This window comes from Taudactylus pleione, unplaced genomic scaffold (assembly GCF_031769625.1).
Source record: "Taudactylus pleione unplaced genomic scaffold, aTauple2 ptg000040l, whole genome shotgun sequence".
Taxonomy (NCBI): Eukaryota; Metazoa; Chordata; class Amphibia; order Anura; family Myobatrachidae; genus Taudactylus; species Taudactylus pleione.
Genome location: NW_028284442.1, coordinates 10779262 through 10805699, shown reverse-complemented (window position 1 = coordinate 10805699; position 26438 = coordinate 10779262). Strand labels below are relative to the sequence as shown.

The 26438-nt window shown below is 44.3% G+C and overlaps 1 protein-coding gene across 1 annotated transcript in view; it reads left to right on the top strand.

Moving 5' to 3' along the window:
- Nucleotides 1-26039, top strand: part of TSPAN19 (tetraspanin 19) — a 45520-nt gene extending 19481 nt beyond the window's left edge. The window contains exons 4-8 of the mRNA XM_088455387.1: nt 2108-2188; nt 5623-5733; nt 7787-7930; nt 12954-13037; nt 25965-26039. Coding sequence (XP_088311513.1) covers nt 2108-2188; nt 5623-5733; nt 7787-7930; nt 12954-13037; nt 25965-26039 — 495 coding nt within the window. The remainder of the gene's footprint in view (nt 1-2107; nt 2189-5622; nt 5734-7786; nt 7931-12953; nt 13038-25964) is intronic.
- The last annotated feature ends 399 nt before the right edge of the window (nt 26040-26438 follow it).

The following is a 26438-nucleotide window of genomic DNA, read 5'->3' as shown; positions in this document are numbered from 1 at the left end:
CGAAGTGACAGTTCTTGGATCTTTTGGGTTAAGGCTTCAATTTGCGCAGCTAGGACTTGGGCAGGATTTTGAGTGGGATTCGTGGTAAGGACAGATGACTCCTCAATTCTCTGTAAGTATCACTTTTTTGAGCCAGCAATAAAGTTATGAATTCCTGGGTTGATTCACTGTTAGATTGATTTGGCTATCAGAAATAAGGAGCACAACAACATAGAGTAAGTCTGAGTAAGAGAGCAGCCGAAGGCCAGAAATCTTTGAGATGCGAGTCAATTGATAATTAATGCCTTGATGGTGGGTGTGTACTTGATTGGTATGCGGCCTTGTGGCCAAGTTGCAGCCCTGAGTGCTGATGAGTACAAGGTTTAAGATGTGAGTCAATTGATAATTGATGCCTTGATGGTGAGTGTGTACTTGATTGAGATGCGGCCTTGTGGCCAAGTTACTGCCTTGACTGCTGATGTGTACAAGGTTTGAGATGTGAGTCAATTGATAATTAATGCTTTGATGGTTGGTGTGTACTTGATAGAAATGCGGCCTTGTGGCTAGATTGCAGCCTTGATGGCTGATAAGTACTTGGCTGGGATGTAGCCTTGTGGCCAAGTTGCAGCCTTGAGGGCTGATAAGTACTTGGCTAGGATGTAGTCTTGTGGCCAAGTTGCAGCCTTGAGGGCTGATAAGTGCTTGGCTGGGATGTAGCCTTGTGGCCAAGTTGCAGCCTTGAGGGCTGGGATGGGCCTTGTGGCCAAGTTGCAGCCTTGAGGGCTGATTAATACTTGGCTGGGATGGGCCTTGTGGCCAAGTTGCAGCCTTGAGGGCTGATCAGTACTTGGCTGGGATGTGGCCAAGTTGCAGCCTTGAGGGCTGATAAGTACTTGGTTGGGATGTGGCCTTGTGTCCAAGTTGCAGCCTAGATGGCTGATAAATACTTGGCTGGATAGGCCTTATGGCCAAGTTGCAGCTTGGAAGGCTGATGTATACTTGGCAATGGTGCGGCCTAGTCAGCCATGAAGTGATAACGAGTGTCCATTCAGACTGAAACTGCTGTAAAATGGTAACTAAAAGTCCAGTCAGATGCAGGCAGTGCGGCTGGGACAGCAGTAGAATAGAAAATAAATATCCACTTAGATGCAGTGGTGCGGCTTAGACGGCTGTAAGTTGGTAACGAACAGTCGCCTTAGACACTGCAGGGCGGCTGAGACTACCGCAAAGGAAAATACTCTTAGTCCGCTCAGATGCCACAATACAACTGTAAGAGAAGGAAATTACACTGACAGGAGGTACTAGATACACCATGAGAATGCTCTTCATACACGGAACCGAAAGCCACGTAACAAACACTATAGCCGGCATCCGAGCAGAGACTGAGCAGAGGTGAAAAGGGAGAGGGATCCAATCAGGACAGGATGGAGATGACGAAGCAGCCGGGTAAGAGGACCACATGGCGGCCCGGTCTCCTAGCAACAGTCCTGAGAGGACCGCCCGGAGCACTGTATGCTGTGGCGGCTTTTGATACTTCTTCAGCATCACCATAACAACCACAATAACCACTTTACAATCATACAGGACAAAAAAACAAAATTCAAATTAAGCATCACCACAAGTTACCATCCCAACTTGCCCAATGTTCTATGAAAAAAATTTACATTATGTCAGGGGGGTCACACACTGAATGTTCCCTTGTTATTATGTTCCAAATGCAACCTCCAGTACTGGTAGTGGATTTTTGAGGGGGGACCGTATGCAGTTTGTCCCCGTGATTTTACCACTACCAATCTAGGCTTTGAGCGCTAGTGCTTGTTACACGTTGGAGAGGAGAAAACTATGCTTCTTTACATTTTTATTTAAAGGATAGTCCAAACTGCCAGTGATGTGTTGGTTTTAAACCCATCACACAGTATTGGCAGCTTAGTTTCTCTAAATCATTGTGCATTACATCCAGTTGTTTTAAGGCAAAAAACACAGGAAAAGTAATGTGATTTACAGCAACCTACAAGCCACTGCAATACATTCCACACCAGGTAAGTAACATTTAGGGAAGAGTGTTTAGTCTTTGATATTTATTTACATAATATTTAAAAATCATCAGGAACGTATTTCACTTTTTCAGTTTGCTGGTCTATTGTGCTTGCTTTTTACAAGTGAACTTATAATTCATCTACCGATTCTGGTGTTTTGCTACAAAGGACTGGTATGTATACTGTATAAGGCATTACTGTTAACACGAAAACATAAATCATTGTGCAATTACCATTTTTCCTTGTTTTGGAGCTTCAGGCTGCTACTAATGATTCATAATTCTGCATAGTGTCATGTAACTACCAGGGCAAACACACTCACATATTGTAGTGAGCAGAACACCCTCCTAAGTTCTGTATTCTCTGTGCATTACACTAAAAAATGTGTGCTGCTGTAATATTATTTCACAGTAATAATTTTTCTAGAAATTCACTCTTCTTCTTATGCTGGGCTGTTTCTCAGTGCAAGCTCAGAAAGTCGAACCTTAACAAAAATTAGAAGGGTATAAAGGGTTTAGGGGGAGATTTAATAAAGCTTAGAGAGATAAAATGTGAGAGATAAAGCACTAAAAAATCAGCTCCTAACTGTCATTTTTCAAAAACAGTCTGTAAAATGAAAGTTAGGAGCTGATTGGTTGGTGCTTTGTCTCTCACAATTTTATCTCTCTCCAAGCTTTATTAAATCTCCCCCTTAGTTATTAATTTGTACTCTAACGTTTAATGGAAAACTATTTATTATGCATGTAAATAGCAGGGACATTATACTCTAGTATATAACAAATGTCACAATGTGTAGAGTACAGTGCCCTTGCACAGCTTCCAAATCTTAAAAAAAGCCTATATTTTGGAAATGTACTGTATGTACACTTGTTTTTATTAAGAGTTTGCCTGAATAACTACTTTAAGTAGAGCATAGATTATAATTACTGTATTAATATTATCATTATTTATTTCTATAGTGACAATATTAGAATCCCGGAACTCACACATACAATATCCTTGTTTTCCTAGGAGTCCAGTCTAGGCACTAGCCAGATAGCCATCCAAATCAAGAACAGACTGCACTCCAGGTCTTTGTAACAAAATCATGTTAGTCAGTTTACTAATACCCCTTTTACACCGGGTTAACCCGGGCAGCTCCCTGGTGTAAAATGGGAGAGGGTTGGATTGCCGGGTCGAGTGACCCGGCAATCCAACCCAGGTAACTAGCAGGGTTTAACACGGGCATAGCCCGTGAAACCCTGCAGTGAGAACAGCGCACTCCGAGTCATGATGACCTGGAGTGCGCTGCTAGCCGGCCGATTGGTCCGGCTTCAGTTGCGCTTGGAGATGACGTCATCCCCAAGCGACCACTTTCACTCTGGAAAAGCCGGGTCTATGCAGACCCGACTCCGGTGTGAGTGGCGCCAACTCTGGAATATCCCGAGTCGTCGCCGGCAAAATTCCGGGTCTGACCGGATAGGACCTTTGTTCCAACTTCGGGTCAGACCCGGAATTTAGGTGGAAAAGGGGTATAATACATATCAGAAAGTTTTATACACATAATCCTATGTTTCAGTACCGTTACAGTCCTCAGGGAACTTTAAACAGGCATGAAGAAAGCTGCACATGCCACTTCCTTTCAGTTTCACATCTGTCTGCATCCTATATGTTTGGCCAGTCTCCATGACAATGACTGGTGACGTTATCTGACGTAATAAAATAGTGTACTGAGAAATGTTGGATTATCCTGTATGTAAAAACCTTTCTGATATGTATTACTAAGCTGACTAAAGAAATATATATGCTACTAAAGGGACCTAGCATATGCCGTGTCACCTCATTCTGCCCCCTGCTCCACTGCGTCCTGCCTTTTACTTTGCCCTGCCATGCCCTCACTGCTCGCTACTCCGCCCCTGCTCTGACTGTTCATCTGACCCACTCCTCTCTATTATCTACTGCTCTGTCCCAGCCACCACTGCTCAATCTCGTACTGCTTCCCCCCCTGTTCTGCTCCCATACTAAACCATTTCCGGGTGGTCCTTGCAGGTCCTTCTCTCTGGCTAGGTCTGTTCTACCCCTCTAGCAGTGGGAGCCATTGGATGGGTAGTGCCTGCCCTGGGATCCCACTTCGCATGCCTGTTGAAGATAGGACGGATTTTGGAGGATTATTATTACATAGTGTGATAGGATCACTGGTAAAGTGGTCTGTGGCAGGTACATTTGTCCCAGATTCCTGTCTTTTGTGTTTTAAACCCCCAGGAGAAAGTCTGCAGTGTAGCAGGCTTGAGTTTCGGCTTTTTGAAAAGCCGGTTTGGGACCTGGGGGTTGTGGGTGAGAGGAGAGGGAGGGCTCCACCCACGGCCACTCCAGGTTTTGGTTCTCGCAGCCTGGTAACAGGATTGTTAGTTTTCCACCTGAGAGTGGCCAATATAAGCCTAGTTTGTTTAGGGCTGATTGTCTCACCTTGGAGAGCAGACAGGGAGTTTGCTCAGAGACACTTGGATACCTTACTGTGAGTGTTGTGCTGTGCTTTTGTTGCTGGCGAGGGCATTAGGCCCTGCCAGGTTCTGGTAGTGAGGGAACTACCTGTGAAGTTAGTGCCCCGACAGGGCTAGGATTTATATTTATGTTTTCTTTATGTTTCTGACATTGTACAATAAAGACTGGCGCCGACCAGCTTGTATTTGTATCCAGACTGGTGTGCTGCTTCCCTGCTGCTGTGTGTGTGTGCGTAAGGAAGGAGTCCTCTACCCAGGAGAGGGACCCCCTAACCTAACTGTGTCACAATAGATATATTAACTTATTCCCTGGCATATGCCGGGTCACTCTGCACCATCACCCCCTGCCCCCTGGAACCCATTCTTAGTTAATACCTGGCGGCAGATCCTCCTCTTCTAGGTCTGTACCATCTCACTCACAGTGGGAGCCATTGGGGCACGTGCCCAGGTTCCATTGCATGCGCATTGAGGAGACAGGAAAGCTTCTGCAATAATTATATAGAAATATACAAACACACAATGACAAACAGCTCAGCACTATATAGATTCATTATGCATCCACCTCGGTGCCACTGAACAATTTTCACATGATTCCACAGTTCATAAAAATAAACAAAGACACTCATACTTTTCATAAAAATTGCTTAGATTTCAAAAATAGACATAAATAGCAGTGCTACATCAATAAATCACGATACATAACGGCCCCCATACATCAGCAATTAATTGCAGCAATCGTGCAATTTGCAATCGATTGTGTATAAAAATCTTTCCCTTTTTCAATCGATTGTGGCAATTCAATTGCAAATTGCACGATTGCTGCAATCAATTGCTGATGTATGGGGGCCTTAAGACAACAGTAGTCAATCCTGTAATGATCGACAGACTTGTGAGATGATAGTGATTTATAAATGTAACACGGCTACCCACCTCTTCTTTGAAATATAAGTATTGTAAGCAAAAGATTTCTGTTATTTGAGGGTCTCAAATGTTACATATTTCAAAACTCCCAAAAAGAGGCTTATGTAAAAATAAAATACTAAAATCATACATAATATTTAATATATTCAAACTAAAACACAATGTGGATTGCTATAATTTTCATGTATTTTTTACATTATTTACAGATTTTAAATATTTTTTTGGAAAATATTCACAAGGTTATTTCTCAATTTGCAAAGAAAATTTTAATTGGAAACGAAGAGAAGTTGGCAATTCTAGATACAATGCAGCAATTTGTGAGTTTCATCATGCACAATGTAGATAAAGGGGAATTTAAATATTAAAATAAAATAAACAATGAAACCACTGCCTGTAGATTTTACTTGAGCGTAGAATGAAGAGTGTGGCATATGGGCCTGATTCAGACCCGTTCGCTAAGCTGCGGACGCACGCTATGTGCGATTATCGCACGTTTGCACATGCGTAAGCGTCAAAGTACACATGCGCGAACCAGTTACTGTGCCCGGGAATCGTACGCTCGTAGTACACAGACTGGACGCTATTTTGAGTGACAGATAACACCGTTTGTGGGTGGCAACAGGGGAAGGTGCTTGTGAACGGGGGAGTGGTATTGCGAACGTTGGCGTGTCTGGTCGTCAAAACGGCGTCTTATGGGCGTGCATAATTTGCAAATAAATGTCATTGTACACGTCACTTGCTTATATTTCAGCCTGCAGTCCGTGCGGTGGGGTAGGGTCTACCTCAAGGGCTGAAAGCAGCTCCGATGGCTCTCGATGGTCATGATTAATCATACACTTCCTGGAGATGTGTTAAGATAGAAAAGTGGGCGTCTTTAAACTGGCATGCGTTCGCTCTGCCGTCGCTCTATAGGACATAGAGGGCGTCATTACACCAGACAGTGCGAACATGGAATTTGCATACCCGGACCCTTTTAGCTGCGAGAGAGCACAGCTTAGTGTCCGGGTTTGAATCGACCCTTATATCTGTAGTTGTATTCTGCAGTAAATAAATAGGCTTTAACCATCACTGTAATGTCATATATCCCAAAATTTAGACACACAAATTGGCTCATAATGAACCCTTTTCAAACTTTATCTGATCTGACAAAATCATGCCCTGATCCATCCAGGATCCTCCAGTTTTGGTTAAACTTTGCTCCTTTAAAGGTCCTCTAATTGAGACTATCCCACTAAAAGCAGAACAGATATAGGATATTGTTGTGTTTTTCTTGCATTCTTGCAGTACTAGGTTTTTTTTTCCAAGGACATTTTACCATCAGTTTATTTGCAAATATCAGCATTTCATATCCAATAATGAACATATAAAATGTTTAGCATGTTAATATTTAACATATTAGAGACTGTAGTAACTAGTATAATAAATATATTCAGGTGTTGCCACCATATTTTTCAACAATAATGAGCCATAAAACTATACCTAACAATGACCAGTGTAACCCATTAATAGAGAGTGTTTTTTATTATGATGGAATGTATTAAATGGATCGTAGCCCCAAAAATGTACTTAACTGGTGTCCGGGGTTCAGGCTATTTGATGGGTCCCCAAATGTCTTCTGCACACCTGTTCCTATCATTCCTGCACGTTCCCTCTTGAAGGCATTTAAACCCTGCATATTATTATAACTTTGTGCTTCATGTCTTATGTGATATCAATAGTTTCTAGTAGATTGCATTGTCACAAAAAGTGGCTCAATTCACAAGAAGGTCAGACCACAAACTGGGTCCACTTAACATTTAACTTTGGGCCTGATTCATCACGGACCGCAACTGCAACAGCATACGCAGATCGGTCGATGGTGCAATGTGCCAGCCAGCATTGCAATAGCACTGTGATCACCTACACAGATACAAAGCCATCTGAGAGTGAGTGATGGGATGTCAGCGTTTGGGGGTGGTGACAGGGGAGTGGTCGGAGAAATGCAGGAATGCCTGTCCATTTGAACGCCGTTTCCAGGGCGTGCATAAATTAGCTACTGCAACGGCATACGCAGCTTGAGTACTCACTGGGTGCAATGACATTTGCAATTTCTGAGACAGGTCAGACCTGCTGTAATTCTGCGTGAGGGACTGATGTTATTCGATATTTGGATGTATACGCAGGATTGCGATATGTTACGGATCTGAGAAAGCGGTAGTGGGCGTCTCTATTCCAGGTGAGCAGTTGCAATCATTAGCATATTTTTGCAGCAGAACTGCGTGTGTAATTGTAGCTGTGATTACAATAGCGATCCGTAGTGAATCAGGCTCTATATTTCAAGTAAACCTGTGGTGAAATGTTATGTAGTTATTTGCCTGTCTTTTTTTGTAGTCCAAATGCTGTGGAGTTCAAAACTACACTGATTGGATAAAAGATGATTCCCTGGCTGAACCATATTATCTGCCATGTTCTTGCACTAATTCATTTGTGAATGACAAGTTCTGTAACACTAGTCACCTGGCAATATTTCAGAGTGTATGTATATTGTTTATTTATTATTTTTTTCTTTTCTTTATAAGCATCTAATGCTGGCCATACACTCTACAATTATCTGTCAGATATCTGTCCAATCTGGCAGGTTGGAATGAAAATCTGGTAATGTATGGGAGCCAATGACAATCGGCCATATGCTCTTAAACACTGGAAAATGGACGTCTGTCCCATCCCCACTATGTATTGCCCCCAGTAGTAGTCCCCCCTATGCATTTCCCCCCGTAGTAGTCCCCCCCTATGCAGTGCCCCCAGTAGTAGTCCCTCTATGCATTGCCCCCAGTAGTAGTCCCCCTATGCAGTGCCCCCAGTAGTAGTCCCTCTATGCATTGCCCCCAGTAGTAGTCCCCCTATGCATTGCCCCCAGTAGTAGCCCCCCCTATGCATTTCCCCCAGTAGTAGTCCCCCCATGCAGTGCCCCAGTAGTAGTCCCTCTATGCATTGCCCCCAGTAGTAGTCCCCCTATGCATTGCCCCCAGTAGTAGTCCCCCCTATGCATTGCCCCCAGTAGTAGTCCCCCCCTATGCATTGCCCCTAGTAGTTGTCCCCCCTATACAGTGCCCCCAGTAACGGCCACAACCTCTATACAGTGCCCCCAGTAGCACCCCCCATATAGTGCCCCCAGTAGCGGCCCCCCCTATACAGTGCCCCCAGTAGTGGCCCCCCGAACAGTGCCCTTATGCAGTGCCATTGCCCCTTACACACACATACATTTTAAATGAAGAACACAATTTACCTGTCTGCTCTGAGTCCCTGCCCACTCTTCTGCACGATGGGAGAGACGTCACTAGTTTAGCTGGCGGCTGTGTGTTTGTCACTGTGTAGTGTTGACCACACTCACTGTGGTCTATACTACACTAGCGGCAGGGACACTGTCAGCGGGTGCAGCGGCGGCTATGGGCCCCTGTACCACAGTGGGCCCCGGTGCAAGCCACCGGCTGCACCGCTGCTAGTTCCGCCACTGAACCTGATATTCTCACATTTGATTTCAAGCAGTGAGGATCACACAGTCCCAGCATTCAGGTAAAGCTAAAGGTTTGTGTGGTGGTACAGCCAGGCTATAAAACAGAATACAGATGTTTCCAGATACACATATTTTCAAATTGCACCAAATAGCCCCATTTATTGTGGCACAGACTTAGCTTTGCCAAAACACTAATCCTAAAGTTTCTAGTACACTATTTAACTAAGATGGAAAACTGAAGTCAAATTAGCACAAAGGAAAAAGTAGTAAGGTTGAGGTAAAAGTAGCAAAGTTCAGGAAAAAGTAGACAAGACAGGTCTGATACGAGTGACCCTCGCCATGTATCATTATGCTAAATCTATGACTTTATACCAATTCCTTTGCGACAAAATAACTAGTATGTAGTACTCTATTTGTGATCTAAGGAGCAAGCTTGAGGAAAAAAGTACAAAAATAAAAGGAAAATGTAGCAGGAAAAAATAGCAAAGTTAAGGAAAAAGTAGCAAAATGAGCTACATGGCGGAAAATGGATAGGTGTATGAAGACACATCTTTAGCTAGTAACTAGACAGTATCAGTACATCTGGGGCTGTTTCAGAAACCATAATTCCTAACCGAGGTGTCAGAAGGCTGGGAGTAAGGAGAATCATGTGGACAGTAGGTAAGGGTAAAATTATGCCTACAGTATGCAGCTGGGGATGGTGGCACACACTGCCAGCAGAGAAACAGAGAAGCATGCTGTATTCCACAAGACAGGATTGTCAGTAAGTGAATCCTGCCAGAGTGGTGGACTAAATCTTGACTGATCCAGTCTTAAAGTATAATAGCCCCAAGGATAAGTGAGGCTCAAGATGAAACAAATGCCAGGGGCTCAGCAGGTGGAGACAAAGAAAATGACTAGTACCCTGCAAATATGCAGCCCCAGTGAGAGTACATGTATGATGATTGGGAGATGAGTAGAGCATAGACAGGAGCCACTATCCAGGAGAAAATTGAAAGCCTGTTAGATGTGTTTCTGCACTACAAGGGACTGTCTGCAGCTGAGAAGTTGGTATATGAACCTGATATGGGGAAGGTTACAAAAAAGGTAGCTTCAAAGATGTGCCAATTGTCCAACTAATACCACTCAGTAAGTAATCCTCGGTCATCCCCAAGCACAGCATTGCCCGAGATGGAAAGGCAAGACTGAATGGCAGTGTAACGCCAGTAGAACATAGAAGTACAGCAACTACCCTGTAACCAGTATCCTAGAAAGGAGGCATACAGAGAGGGTGCTGCAACCTGATTGGATGTCCGAGGGGTCCACTGAAGTTATGCAGAGTGGACACACAGAAGTGGAAATATTGCTAGAAGTACTTGATGATGTGTTGGAGACCATAGGGATTGCTGAATTAAGGACAGAGGGCCTGATTCAGAGCCGGACGCTCTGACCAGAGCACTCGCTCTGAATCAGGGCCCTCCTACCTAAAAATGGAGCGGCCTCCTGGCTGCTCGCATAGCTGTGGGTGACCACCCACAGCTTATGCGAGCGGCCAAAAAGATTGTCGCGATGGTCAAGACCATCGTGGCCATCGGGCTTGCGACGAGACCCTGTGGTAGGGTCTCGCTGCCGCAAGCCCAGGAGTGCTTTTGGCTCTATCAGAGCCAAAAGCACTCCCACTGACATCACTAGTGATGTCAGTGGGGCCAGACCCAGACGGTAGGCGTTCCCATGGGAACGCCTCCATCTGGGCAGCAACGCCCCCGGCATGCCCACCAAAGGGGGCGTGCTGTCACTCACCATCGACAGCACGCCCCCTTTGGTGCGAGACCCATAGCGACAGCTTGGCTGTCGCTATGCGGGTCTGGCGCATGCGCACGACGGAGCTCCCTCCATCGTGCGCATGCGCATTAGGGCACCATCGACCCGCTTGCGATCGCTCTGTTAGAGCCAAAATCTCTCTGGGGCTTGCGGCAACGAGACCCTACCACAAGGGTCTCTTCGCAAGCTCGATGGTCGCGATGGTCTTGACCATCGCGACCATCTTCCTGGCCGCTCGCTATAGCTGTGGGTGGTCACCCACAGCTATGCGAGCGGCCAGGAGGCTGTTCTAAATAAAAAATAGCCCGGCCCTGATTCAGAGCGAGTGCTCTGTCAGAGCGTCCGGCTCTGAATCAGGGCCTGTGTGTGGGGACTGCCCGATATGTCGGCTGTCGGATCGTCCGTTGCATCACAAGGTGCATATCACACCGTGGATGGGGCCTTAAGTGACAGAGCAGCGACACAAACACATGGCAGTTTAAAAGAATATAGTACATCTATGAAAACAATTTTAAGTACAGTATGTGCAGCTCACTTCAGGTTCACTTCTTCTAACAAATATACACAAGAGCCTGTTTGCACATGACTGCAGGTGCTAGCTAGTGTCTGACAAATAAATCTAATAAATAAATATGCTTACAGTCTTTTACATGCTTTCAGCCCACTATATCTACCTACAATGCTCTGTAATGGCAATAAGCATGTAGTATTGCAGCACCCTCTCCATACACTCTCCTGTGCAGTGGCGTAACTAGGGTATTTGGAGCCCAGGGTAAGATGAAAAATGGAGCCCCCTTCCTATGTGCGTGCGCCAAAGTCATGTGCGATGAAAAAGTGGGTGTGGCAACATGCCACAAGGGGCATGGCCACTGAGAAATGGGGGCATGCCAACATGACACACCACCATTTCTCATCACTCTGGGAACATTTATTTCCATTCCATATGCACCTTAATGCGCCCAGTAATAGTGCCCCTCTTGCAATGCCTACTGCAGCAGTGCTACTTATACAGTGCCCCCAGTAGTGCCCCTTATACAGTGCCCCCAGTAGTGGTCCCTCCTATGCAGTGCCCCCAGTAGTGCCCCCAGTAGTGGTCCCACCTATGCAGTGTCCCCAGTGGTGGTCCCTTATACAGTGCCCCCAGTAGTGGTCCCCTCTATGCAGTACCCCCAGTAGTGGTGCCCCTTATACAGTGCCCCCTGTAGTGCCTTTTATACAGTGCCCCCAGTAGTGGTTCCCTCTATGCAGTGCCCCCAGTAGTATTCCCCCCCTTATATAGTGCCCCCAGTAGTGCCCCTTATATAGTGCCCCCTGTTCTGCCTTTTATACAGTCCCCAGAGTAGTGGTCCTCTCTATGTAGTGCCCCTTCTACAGTGCCTCTTATACAGTGCCCTTTATAAAGTACCCCCAGTAGTGGTCCTCCCAGTAATACCTCCAGTAGTTCCTCTTATACAGTGCCCCCAGTAGTGATCCCCTTATTCAGTGCCCCCAGTAGTGGTCCTCCTATGCAGTGCCCCCAGTAGTGCCCCTTATACACTGCCCCCAGTAGTGGTCCTCCTATGCAGTGCCCCAGCAGTGCCCCCAGTAGTGGTCCCCCATGTGCAGTGCCCCCAGTAGTGGTCCCCATTATGCAGTGACACCAGTAGTGGTCCCCATTATGCAGTGTCACCAGTAGTGCCCCTTATATATACACAGACAACAACAAAAAATACTTACCTAGTGGTGGTCCCCTTATACAGTGCCCCCAGTAGTGGTCCCCCTTATGCAGTGCCCCCAGTATTGCCTCTTATACAGTGCCCCCAGTAGTGCCCCTTATGTAGAACCCCCAGTATTGCCCCTTATGCAGTGCCCCCAGTATTGCCCCTTATACAGTGCCCCCAGTAGTGCCCCTTATGTAGAGCCCCCAGTATTGCCCCTTATACAGTGCCCCCAGTAGTGCCCCTTATGTAGAGCCCCCAGTAGTGGCCCCCTATGCAGTGCCCCCAGTAGTGGTTCCCTCTATGCAGTGCCCCCAGTAGTGGCCCCCCTATGCACTGCTCCCAGTATTGGTACCCATATGCAGTGCCGCCAGTAGTGCCCCTTATACAGTGCCCCCAGTAGTGGTCCCCCCTATGCAGTGCCCCCAGTAGTGATCCCCATTATGCAGTGACACCAGTAGTGCCACTTATATATACACAGATTATTATACTTGGAATTTAACCCCATAATATAATTGGATTTTCAATTTTCTTTATATTTCCACAGGGCTGCCAAGATGCAATTATACAGTGGTACAATAACAATATTGCAACTATGAGTGGATTATTAGTTCTTCTACTTATAACTGAGGTAGGTCAGGATACACCTAAAAGTAACATTACCAAACTACTAATTAGAAGAAGAAAAGATCACTCTTTCTACAGTATGTTGGATTATTTGATTATTGTGTTGGCAGTAAAACATATGCATGCTTGATATATTCTACTTTTACTGAAAGATTAGTGAACATTGGGCCTGATTCAGGCCCGCTCGCTAAGATGCCGATGGTATGCAGTGTTTATTATTTGTGAGCATGCGTATGCATTGCAGTGCGCATGTACATACCTTAGCGAAAGTTCACAATGCATCCGCTCGCTGCGCATAGACAGCCCAGCAGAGTGAGTGACAGGGGAAGCTGTTTGTAGGTGGTAACAGGGGATGGCCATTAAAAACGGGGGAGTGGAGGCGCAAACGCAGGCGTGCCTGAGCATCTCAGCTGCGTTTTAGAGGTGTGCATAGTTATAAGACAGCATCATAGTACACGTCACCTGGCTTGTTATTACACTGAAGTGGTCGCAGTGCTTGCGGCAGGGTATGGTCAATCTCAAGCGCTGCAATAGCATCCGATGTACCGATGGTTGCATACACTTCCTGGACATGACGTGCACAAGTGGGCATTTTAAAACAGGTTGGTGGGTGTCTGCATACACTATGTGATCGCTTTCTAAGAAATAATGGGCGTGCTAATGCATTTCTGTGCGGTAGCACTGCCTACGCAATTTGCATACACATCGTGAGAGTGATCGTATCTAGCGAGCGGCTCTGAATCAGGCCCATTGTTTCCAGCGATGTAGCTAGAAAAAGAGCAATATAGAAATATAAACATTCTTAAAGGGGATCACCACCGACTGTTTAAAAAATGATTTGATAAATTATAAGGTAAGTTGTAGATCATTGTTATTTGTTATACATTTATTTTCTGCCTTATGGCTAGAATGCAGCATTTAAACTTTTCAGCTGTATTTCTAGCTGTGCTTTAAATATATTAGCACGTGAGCTGTTCTTTGCAAGGGCTCACTGGTTTGTTTTAATGAATGAATATAGAGGACATGAAAGCCTAACTTGTGTGAGGATCTCCTGCAATACCAATTACAGGTGACAGGTGGCAGAACATTACCAACACTCGGCCTGATTCAGATTTGGGAATAGAGGGCCTGATTCAGCAAGGAACGCACGGATGAAGACGCACGCACCCGGCAGCTGCAAGTATATGCTAATGATTGTATACGCATGGCAATCGCAGCAGAAAGATGCAGACGCCCAGCACTACATTCTGCCACCCCCATCTGCTAACGTCCCTACTGATGCGCAAGGCTGAGAAAACATAGAATAACATCGGAGCAGCATGCAGACTAAAGGTAGACCTGACCCTGCCGCAGAAGTTGAGAGACTTCCTGCACACAGAGGGATGCCAGGCTGCGTCCAGCACCTCAGAGGCTAATTTATGCACGCACCTGTAACGGGGTGCGAATGCACTGGCACGCCTGCGTTCGGCCGACCACTCCCTGTATCCACCCACAAATGGCACTTCCTATCAATCACTTTTCCCTGGGTCTGCGTATTCACTGCTCTCGGTTATGCGGATGCAGCGAACCGCGCATGCGCACTGCAACCCAGGTGCATGCACAGACTGCAAACATCCGCCGATTGCGTGCATCTGCATCCATGCGTTCCTTGCTGAATCAGGCCCAGAGAAGGATAGAGCAAGTAACCGTTTACCTGTACAAACCATGTTGCAATGCAAGGAGTACAAACACAGGGCCTGATTTAGAGCCGCTGGTAAGCGGCCGCTCGTTCGCTCCGAGCGATGTTTGCCCAACTGTGCATGCGTACGGATCGTAATACGCATGCGCGGATCAGTCAGTGTGGCCGAAAATCGTTTGTTCGCTAAATAGCGAATGCCTGCTATTTTGAGTGACAGAATGAGGCGTTTGTGGGTGGTAACAGGGGAAGGTGCTTGAAAACGGGGAGTGGAGATCCGAACGCAGGCGTGCTTAAAGGTCAAAAAGGGGCGTTTTAAGGGTGTGTATAATTAATACAGGAGCTTCATTAACCACGTCACTGGGTTATTTTATAGCCAGAACCGCTCGCAAGATTGTGGTAGCCAAAACCAACCACAAGAATAGCGAGAAGTTCATACGCTGGTCGATGTACTCGATTAATCTAATAAATAGCGGACATGACGTATGATGCGAGCGGCCAGGGGGCGTATTTTTTCAAAAAACGACCGCAAGTTTTGTTCGCTCGTTCAGACATAGAGGCGTGAACAGACCGCAAAGAGCGAACGGTTCATTTGAATAGCCACCCCTATTTTCTGGACGAACGACCGCAAATAGCGTCCGGCTCTGAATCAGGCCCACAATTTTTTTGCATGTGGGGTAAATACTGGCTGCTTTTGCACATAGCCCACAAATGCTGAACCGCTTTATTTTTACACTTTAATTTAGATGTCAGTTAGGACACACCCCTGCCAAATCTAAATCTCTATGCACATTTTAAATCTGTCCCACCTGCAGTGCAACATGGTTTTATCAAGATGCACAGTTACTTGCTCTTTATTACTCTATTCCCAACTCTGAATCAGGCTCAGTGACAACTACATGTGAAGTTACACTGCAGTACAAGAGGTGGCAATGCACCACGATCTCTGGCAACTGCACATCTATTTGCTGAAGGGCAAGTCTACAGATGTGTCCTCGTACATCCTTGCCGATCGCGCTACAAACATGCGCACGCATCGCGCCATGCTATTACCTGCAGCACCGTGCACCGTACACTATGGAGCGCACTGCGATCGCACCATGCAATCCTCTGGAGTCGCGGGTGCAAACATAGCGCACGGATCCGCTCACTGGCGAACGCCTCCCGCCATGCGTTGCAGCAAAGATGCAAGAGGACATATCTGTATAGTGACAGTGACCATACCTGTATGCAGTCTTGATAAGGCCCCCACTTCTACCATACTTTGCACAAGCAAAGGTTGACATTGCATGTACACAGAACTAATTACACATATTTGTCTGGAGGCTGAGCTGTACACATTTCTGTGGCTGGATCATGCCTATGTGTATATTTGGTTTCATAGCATCATCATTATTAGTGCACACTTACACTGGCAGTACAAAAACACAGTTGAGTAGACAATGGACTAGGCATGTATGCATGCATGTGGATGCATGCATGTGGATGTGCATGAGGATGTGCGGCAAGCCTGCCATGAACATTTGAGATATATTAATAAGAGGGAGACATCCTTGGCTTACTGAGAATTAAAGAAACTGGGAAATGTGGTTCTGTATGATCTTATGGTGCCTGTACTCGGGGCGATTTTTCACACGATATGGCCGTTTTCGACTGATCGTAACGACCAATCGTGTGAAAAGTAGTGTTTTCATACACAATGATGTTGCGATGCGCACCCCCGGCGTTGTGTATCGCCATCATAGATCAGATGGTTATGCAGAAGGATTTCGACTGAACAGTATGATGTGACACATCTTAATACAGCTGATCGTAAGGTCGTTTGTACAATCGTACCTTTTCTAAATACAAATCGTACAGAATGTCAAGGGAAGCATTTTCAAGGGAATCGTATGCGAGATTGGTTCAGATACAAATTGCCCCGTGTATGGGGGGCCTTTAGATCCAGGAAAGGTGTACAGTACCTGGTGCACTGGAAGAGCTTCGTTCCTTAGGTCTGCTCATGGATTAAGTAAAAGTGGAAACGCTAGGTGCTGTCAAAAGTCACTTGGGATGGGGATAGCAATGAGATGAGTAATGAGTCAGAGAAATTCCTCAATCAAACATAAAATTACAAATGAAAAAATGTTTGCACACTTCTGCTGCTGTTAAAAATAATCTAGTCATCCAAATGGGGATGCAGTTAAGATGCCGGCGGTCGGGATTCCGGCGGTCGAATCCCGGCGCCGGAATCCCAACCTGCAGCCAGAAAACTGGCACCAGAATACCGGCATCCAAAACATAAGTATAGCTTTTTGTGGACTGTAGAACAAGTCTTCTATACATATGTGGCATATATTGCTACAAGATTAATTCCCTTTATATTTACTATGCATATGAATGCTTTATTATTGCTTTTAAATTATATGTCTTAGACCTTTATTAAAAATACACCATTGAGTGTTTATGGATTAAGTAGATGTATGCTCATGCACCTACATTGCTCTCCAAATTCTTCAGACGGCATCCTGACAAACTATACAAAGTCTGCTCCTAAAAGGGGAGGTACAGTGAGGTACTAGCTACAGACAAAACAGATGGCACTTATAATTGCAACATGTGAGTATCTGCCACAATAGCAGCTACAGATGACTGGTTAGAGCTCCAGCAATACCGACAATTGCTCATTCTTTTTCACTTGCTGCAGTCAGCACTTTGCTAAAGGTCAAGTCAACTAAGATACTTCACCTGTATTTCTCCTTTATTAGGTCTTTACTCCTACTGGTCTGTGCACAAGCAAAATTGGAATTTAATTTGTCTACTGATGCTTCAAGAGTTTTGTAAGCCTGGTGATTGCCTTTTGCTTTGTCCTTCACAGTTCTACATTCTTCAACACCATTTCTACTTTGACCATCACAACCCATCCTGTAAGTGGCTTGGTCAGCCATTGGGCCTGATTCTGAGTCAGACACTGCTGCATCCATGTCTGCATCTTTTTCCAGTCTTGAATTAGTGACTTTATGCTAATGCTGCTACAAAGCCCTATGTACATCCATGCATCCAAATGTGCAAGGACCGAGATGCCTACTTGCAGCACCTGTAGGCACTGCATTACCATCTAATGCCTCTTTAGATGCACTGTCAGTCTCACCATCAAAACTTGCACCAGCCTTATGGCAGGTGCAGTTTCTCTGTCTGAGTATGGCCTCCTCTGTGAGTGACTGTACATCTCTGTACTCAACCTCTTTTATCGACTCACCCGTGACACACCAGCAACACTCCACCATAAGGTGCAACATCTCTGTTTATCTTTCTATCTGTTACCTCCCAGTTAGCGTCCAGGAACGCCCCTTACATTTCTGATTCTGTGTATCTAAATTTGTTCTGCAACTCTGTACAAACAATATCGTGATGCATGTGCGATACCACTTACATGCGTGTAGTGTACCGGCTTTTTCTGTAAAGTCTGCGTATTATTTGCATCGTAGATGCAGCTAAATACCACTGAAAGTGTACTAGAGATCCTGGGCTGTGACTTTAACCTCACAGGAATTAGTTTTAAACACATACAAAGGAACTTGGCATGAGAAAAATCTGCGGCCGCTGCATCATAGCACTACTCATACACATTCAGACTCAGAAATATGAAAGATGCTCGGCGTGGCCGAATTGCCCAGGATCTCAAGTGCCAACAGAGGCTGTTTGGTGCTACTGAAGCCACAGTATATGAGGACACATCTGTAGATGTTTCAAAATGCTTTATTTCCACTAGCAAAAATGATAGTTTGTAAATTACATTATCAACTACAGGCTATGAATTATACAAAAAATTGTGGACTAAATGTTAATGATAAACAGTGATTTATCCTGATAATAAATGATTAGTGAGTGGAATGTGCATATTTGGTGAACCCAACATTTGTTTTTTTCAAGTCTACATACTTTAAGTTTCTAATGATTATGTTCAAGGTCTTTACTCTCTATTCCCATCATGGGTTGGGTAGGCAATCCCGGCACACACAATGCTGGCGGTAATAATCCAACGCATGCAGGTAAGTCATTTAAACCTTCCCCTACCCCTACCCCACCTTTCCTGCAGCCTAACCCTAACCCTTCTCCCCTGCAGCTTAACCCTAACTCTCCGCCCCTGCAGCCTAACCCTAACCATCCCCTTAGTGCCCATCCCTAACCCTAAACCTGTTCCTAACCCTAATACTTACTGTCGGGATCGCAGCTGCCGGGATCCTGAGCACCGGCAGATGCCAACTACATCCCCTCATCATATATGTCTTTCTTTCTATCAGATTATGTAGATTCAGAAATAAACAAGGTTGCATGCCAATAGATCCTTGAATCAAAATATTCTAATTAGAACTATTTAATACGAGCAAAACAGACAGGCATGGTGACATCTTAAAAGAAGTAGATGGCTTGGCATTGAAAAATCCTCTTCAAGTGCAGAAAGATGTACCTAATATAATATTTTTGCTTGTGCATGGCTCTTGCTAAAGGGAGTTTTTGTCTGGGAGACTCCACACTAACACTTTTTCTGTTTCTATGGGGGCGATTCAATTCAACGCGAATTGAGTATCACCGGGAGCGAGCTCCTGGAGTTATTCAATTCAGTGTGCTGTGTAGTCGGAGAATGCCGGTTATCGTGGTCATCGCACCTTAACAAAGGTGTTAAGGCGCGGTGACCGGCATTCTCTGACCAAAGTGCCGGGCGCGTGACTGTTAGTGCCGCGCTATGTAGAAAAACAGCCGCGCACCCGGTACTTTGGTCGGATTTCTCTTCGCATTCCCCAGGGGGCCCAAACAGCGCGGTGTATTGAATAGCTGCGAGAGTCCCTCCCGTCGCTATTCACTAGCGCGTTGAATTGAATTCCCCCCCTATAAGACTGGGCATAAGCAAATCATACTGACAGGTTAGTTTTTAGATTATCAGCAATGTATTTCAAATGGCTGTTGAGTACTTTGTTTTTTATACCTGTGCATGTGCACTTTAAGTGGATTAAAGGAGATCAACACCTGTTTTTTGAATTTGGCACAAACTAAAACAAGTCTTTTCATCTGCATTGCATCAAATAGGAAATGTATTTCACAAAGAATGCATAACAGTATTAAATATACATTAAGACGTTATAATGCTTTGGCTCTTTGGAAGTCAGCTCAATCTGTCCTAATTACAAATATGCCACAGAGAAAGATCTGTCGAAGGTGCTGTTTAGAACTGCACTGAAGACTCCACCACGACGACGTTCCCTCCGCGTTTAAATAATAGATAATAATAGATTAAGGGATCTATTCAGAATCATTATTAAGCCCATCATTAAAAATGATTATTAAATATCCAACTTACTGCAAGTTGCAACAATGGATACTCCAAAAATCAGCTGTCCCATGATTCCTAGCACTGTCACTTTTGGTGGTAATAAGTAGTGTAAGTGCACATGCGTGAATTGAGTTCATGCATATGCACAAAGAGGGCAGAAGCTGTAGGAGGAATCCGAATGGACCCCTCTTTGCCTCCCCCCCCTCCAAGAGGCTCTGAGAATTAATGCAATCAAGCTCGGAAAACTTTCAAATTTCAGAGACAAACCTGCTGATTAGTAATCTAGACCCAAGTCCCCTTAATCTATTTTTAAGGATGCATATAATTTCTGGGAGTTCTTATAGCCCTTAAAATATAGATAAAATATTCTTAGGACCATAAGTGAGAAAAAGAAGATGTATTTGGTATACCTCCATCACATATAAGCAAGTAAGAACTTCAGGACACGAGATACAGTACATGGATCTGTAATGACCTCTAGCGATGAACATTTTAGGAGATCGGAGGGACAATAGGAATGAACCATGTAAGACCAATTTGCACTCTTGACATTGGCTTATTTCACTGGGAAGGAGAGCAGTGCAAAAACTACCAATAGGCTGTCTTTGGGCTCTGCATCCAAGGGGTTGAGCTGCAAGCCAGCCAAGGGCATCTGATATATGTGATAGCGGGGAATGGGGGAAAGATTGGGGACAACGGATTGTGTAAGAGGTGGCATAGTATTAAAAATGGACATCAATGCACATTAGCACTGATAAACATTACTTAATACCATTAAATTCTATCAGCATTATATTGTTGACATAAACAATGGAGGTAAATGGTTGAAGTTCTCTGCACTTAGCCAGTGTAATTGAAGATATGTCTTGGAAAATCTGATGTTTTTGATCTTAAAATGTAAGATTCGGATTGCTTTATGTTGCTGTATAATAGTGTAATCAGATCCCACATTTCTCAGATGAAAGGATTCTTGGGAACTTGCCCTAAATGCTCTTTTAGGAGCTGGATTCATGTCCCTGAAGCACTATCATACCTGCTGGATTGGGTCCATGCCAGACTTCTGCCCTAGTTGGCACATTTAAAAGGTTTACACCATTGCTGACAGCTTTAAGGTGACAGCTAGAAGAATACTGGGTCAGGTCCTCTGTAGTGTGTTGAACAAACTTAATTTAGCGGGAACTAGACTTTCCACTGTGTCTGCCATGATAGTTGTTACACTACTAACCAACTTAGATGCCAGGTCTTTGTAGTGCAGTGGTTGCTATAAACCTGGGGGTTGAGGGTGAGAACCACTGTCCTAAATGATAGATTAATTATTGTGCTGCTATCCTCTTCAGCAGCTCATATCCCCCTTTCTTGTCAATTTTAAGACACATTCATGGTTAAAGCAACACAGTTTTCACTACACAGTGACCTGTGACCTGCATCAATACATTGCTTTTTTAAAGTGATATTAGGGTCTATATATATGAAATAGAAGTTGAAGTTTCATCAAACTTTTTTAAAACATTTTTTTTTGCTGATCTGAAATATTTTTATTTCTATCCAAACCCTCTTGATGTTCAATATTAGTATGTAAGATACTGATGTCAAGAGTCACAAGATTAAAAATATATAGTGCACCACATCATTCACCAATATTGTAGTGGCTGCTCTTAAGGGTAATCACCAATCCACATAAAGCAATAATGTTATATCAATAAAAAATTTGGTGCCCTTCTGAGGAAACTATCATCGATAGGGACACGCATCAAGGACTTTGTGGGATATAAGCTTTATTACCCTTTATATATGCCTGCATTATATGACCGGACCCAGCACCCTCCACTTTTATCAGCCAAGCACTTGACTATCGCTCCACGGAGCGCCAGCCCTGCATTCTAACTATAGAGAAAGAACAGTGTTTCCATCCATGCTGAACTCACTGTGCAGCGTGTAGCATGCTGGACACAGCGCTGCAGTATTACCGAGCTCCGGAGAAGGACACGGTGAGCGGTGCTTCACATTGTGCTGCCGAAGTGGAAAACAATGTGCAATCTGGCCGGGTGAGACTACCAATAACGCTGATCTACGTGTATTCTTTCTATACGTTTATGGTACACGGTGACTTTAAACTCTGTGTGTGTGATTGATTACATTTGGATATAATAGTCTATCTATGAGCATATCCATGTTATATACCTACACTTAAGCTGGGTACATACGTAAAGATTTTCTGTCCAACCATCCAACTAGTTGATTGGAATGAAAATCTGGTAACATATGGGAGTAACTGATGATCAGCAATTTGCTCCTAAATGCCAGAATACACATGAAAATGGTCGTCAGACAAGTTTGTTAAATGTTTCATCTAAACAATTTGTTCAAACAACAGTTTTTGTCCGTTTTCCGGCATTTGGGAGCAAATTGCTGATCATCAGTTACTCCCATATGTTACCAGATTTTCATTCCAACCAATGAACTAGTTGGATGGTTGGACAGAAAATCTTTACGTGTGTATGCACCTTAACTCTCACGGCTTTATCAACCCTACGGGCTTTTTGGAAATCCATTTATATACTGTATGTGTCTACAAGATTAGGATATATTTTCCATTGACTGCGATATCCACTGAAATTCACTGTTAATGCTTAGTGTCCCTGATATATTGGAACTGAGAAAAATATACTATTTTATGTGCACAAATTACAGTCTGTGAAAATATGTTACTTTGTACTAAAGCTTTGTGATAATGATTATTGTGCAATATTGCTGTGAGTTTGCTTATTTGTTTTAACTCAATTGAGGAACTTTTTTCTCCCTTTTCTTATTACATATATAATAAAATATTATTAATTAAATGGAGAGTTGCATAGTGAATATTGTCAAGACAAGCAATGAATCAGTGGGTAGTGAACCAAAAGTCAAAAATCTCAGAGGGGAGCAATTTTATATAATCTATCCGATTATCACTTGTTCTGTCTGTCTCTGTAAAGTTAGCATTCAGGAATACTTTTCTGTACCAGTTACGTTACTGATCATCTTACTTTAACTATGACTATTTAATGTTGCTGGATGCTGTGCATTAGTTGTAACCCTTGATGTACTTATTAATTATCACTTCTTTGGATGAATAGTCTTTTGTTTTGATGGAAATTCCAGTGTTACTGTAAGATGTTGCTTTATAAATAGATGCATATGGATAAGCTCCTTGTTATTCTCTTAAAGGTGTCTGACATTCTCCCCCAAAACTGAGGTGTGTGTATATATCTATGAATGTAGGACATTTTATATAGCAAATTGTAAATACTAATTCTACCCTAAACTGAATTTTCAGTGTTCAATGGAATTAGTTTTTAAAGTAATGTTTTATTTGAAACGTACTGCAATTATAGTTACACACACACACCTTTACTTTTGGACTGGAAAAAGTGAAATCCAACCTCCAAAAATTACTTATCTACAGTATGGCCTTACATTCAGTCTTTCAAATGGGTCACCTGCATCTTACTTGTATATACCACTGTTCCTCCCTGCCATGTATGCTCCCATTGGCAATAATATGGATAACATGCTGCTGTCACGATCCATACAGGAAGTTCCTCAGGTGAGGACAAAAGCCAGGGGGTTAGGGTGGCTAGGAAACAACTAGGTGAGTGACAGTGACTAGGTCTCCTTATTGCGGCCAAACCCAGGTTTGGCTAGGCCTGCCCAGAGGTGCAGTGGTCTTCACCAGTGACCCCCCCAGTTGGGATTTGGGTTTCGCTGCACCAAGTGAGCATGTCGCGGCCCTCTGGATAGGTACCTGGGAGTGGCATGAAGACCGGAAATTGTATTAGAGTAGGCACTGGGAACCCTAGAAGCGTAATTACACTAGGAAACACTAGAATATTAGGCATAATCATGAGAGCTTGCTACAAGTAACATTAGGAATCAGCATGGAAGCTGATCAGCACACTAGTAATTAGTATGAGAGCAAACACATGTAACACAGGGATTCAGCCTGAGTTAAATTAGTAGTCAGCATGCAGGCTGACACATGTAACACAGAGAGTCCAGCTTGAGAGCCTAAAAGCACACTACTAAATAACACTGGAACTGTTACATGAAAAACTGGAGTTCAGTGAGAAAGCTGAAGTGACACAATGAGAGTCAGCATGGAAGCTGATATAAGTAACACTGGAGGACAGCATGACAGCTGAAACAACACACTGGAGATTGTATATGGAGAAACACTGGAGAGTATCACAGAAATTTCCTGTTCCTGGAGTTAGACTATATACCCCTGGGTAGCTGGTAATGGGATCAGAGGATCAGCTGAGTGACCACAGGACTACCATTGGGAGAGACTAGTCAGGTGATATGGACCAACATGGCTGCGCCCATTCCCGGCACCCCTGGAACCAGGATGCATGCATGGAAGCCCTAGCAGACACCGGGGAGAATACTCAGACACCACTCACCTCCACTCCCAGCGACTGAACACCTAAGCCCAAGGATGCCGGCGCAGAGGTGAGTAGTGACCGATCCTTGGCCACATCCTGACAGCTGCATTTAACAAAAGAGAATAGTGAGGAGACTGAGGTAGACATCACTTCTACTTACTACTTCAAACGTTTTTTAGACAGGTAGTATGTTGTCTACAAACAATACTTGTTCTGTGGGAATATGCAGGAGTGCATAGAACAGAAGCAGATATGCACAGAATGTAATTTGATTTATCAGCGAGACTGATACCCCTTCTCCACTGCTGCAATAACCCGGGTTATTGCCGGGTCTACCTAGGTCACGGCTCAGTGGAAAAGGGTCCCTGAAAAATAACCTGGGTCAAGTGTTCCAGGTATCCAACCCAGGTAGCTACCAGGGTCAGACCCAGGATGCACCCGGGTAATGGTGCAGTGTAAACGGCGTGACCCGGGTTATCCGACTTGGGTCATGCCTAAAATCATCTGATTGGTGGTTGTAGAGCAGTCACCTCCCACTTTTTATGACCTCACAAGTTTAGCAGGGCAGACCCGGGTTCAGTGTGAATGGGGCTGACCTGGGAATCACCCAGATCGAAGGTGCAGTGTACACTGGATCTGACCTGGGTCTCACCTGGTTTAGAACCATGGGCATGATTCAGACCCGGTCACTAGATATGGATGCTCGCTCCCAGCTTATGCAAATTCAGCTAAGTGATGTCAAGGCAGGCGATCGCACGGCAAGGCATAAGCACTCCCACTATGTCTTGGCGTGCAATCACTTTGTGTATGCAGATGCCCACCAGCCTGTCTTTAGCCGCCCACTAGCGAACGTCATCTCCAGGAAGTATATACAACAATCGGTACATCGGGTTCCATCGGAACTGACCGCAGTGCTTGTGGTTGACTGTACCCTACTGCAAGCACTGTGAGCACTTCAGTGTATAATTCAACCACATGACGTGTACTATGACACTGCCTGTTAATTATGCACGCCTCTGAAACAGCGTTAAGATGCTCAGGCACGCCTGCGTTCGCACCTCCACACCCCCGTTTCTATTGGCCTGCCCCTGTTACCACCCACAAACAGCTTGACCTGTCATTCATTCAGCTGGGCTGTCTCTGCTGCGCGAGCGATTGCTTCCCGATCGCTCGGACTAGTTTGCATGTGCACTACGATGCATACGCATGCACAATTTGCAAAACACCGCTCGCTCCGAGCGATCGCTTGCTAGCGAACAGGTCTGAATCAGGCCCCATGTTCGAATTCCAGGTTGGACCAGGGCTTTTGGTGGAAAAGGGTTATGAATGGTGTGCCTACAGTAAGTAACATTTGGAGACCAGCTTTCACTTACAATAATCTAACTTTAACTTTAAGTATTTTTTTTTTTTTTACTAATTGATATGCAAGGAGGTATGGGTATTAAATCTATGTAGTTTTACAATTTACTAGAACTATTGCTATAGTCCACATCTGTAAGATATGTTTATCTTTTCTTTTAGGTTTTGCAGATTGCATTGTCAATAATCCTTATAAAGAAAATACACCAGTTAAATAAAGTTCATCAGGATCCCTAAAAATGTTGTCTGTATTCCTTAGTGTGTTACTGCGTACCTTGTCTGAAACCTTTTTCAAATGTTCACTGAACAAATGTTTAAAGTATCTTTAGCGGCATCATTTAAGGACTGGTCGACTTCATAATTTCTCATACCAGGTAGTGGACACTATCACTATTGCACTTAACTTTTATGTAAGATGTGGAAAACGCTATGAGGGGACTTTTACTGCTTGTAACAGGAACCCTTCTATTCATGAAGCCTTATACAACTACTGAGATGAGGACTTTCTTTCCATGCTGCCAGCATGCAGCTAAACTTAACCAGTCTTTTGTGATCAGAAAGGTATATACAGTATCAGCGGGAACAAGCTATCATTACTTAAGAGATCCTGCCTCATGCTGCCATTGTGCAGTCAGA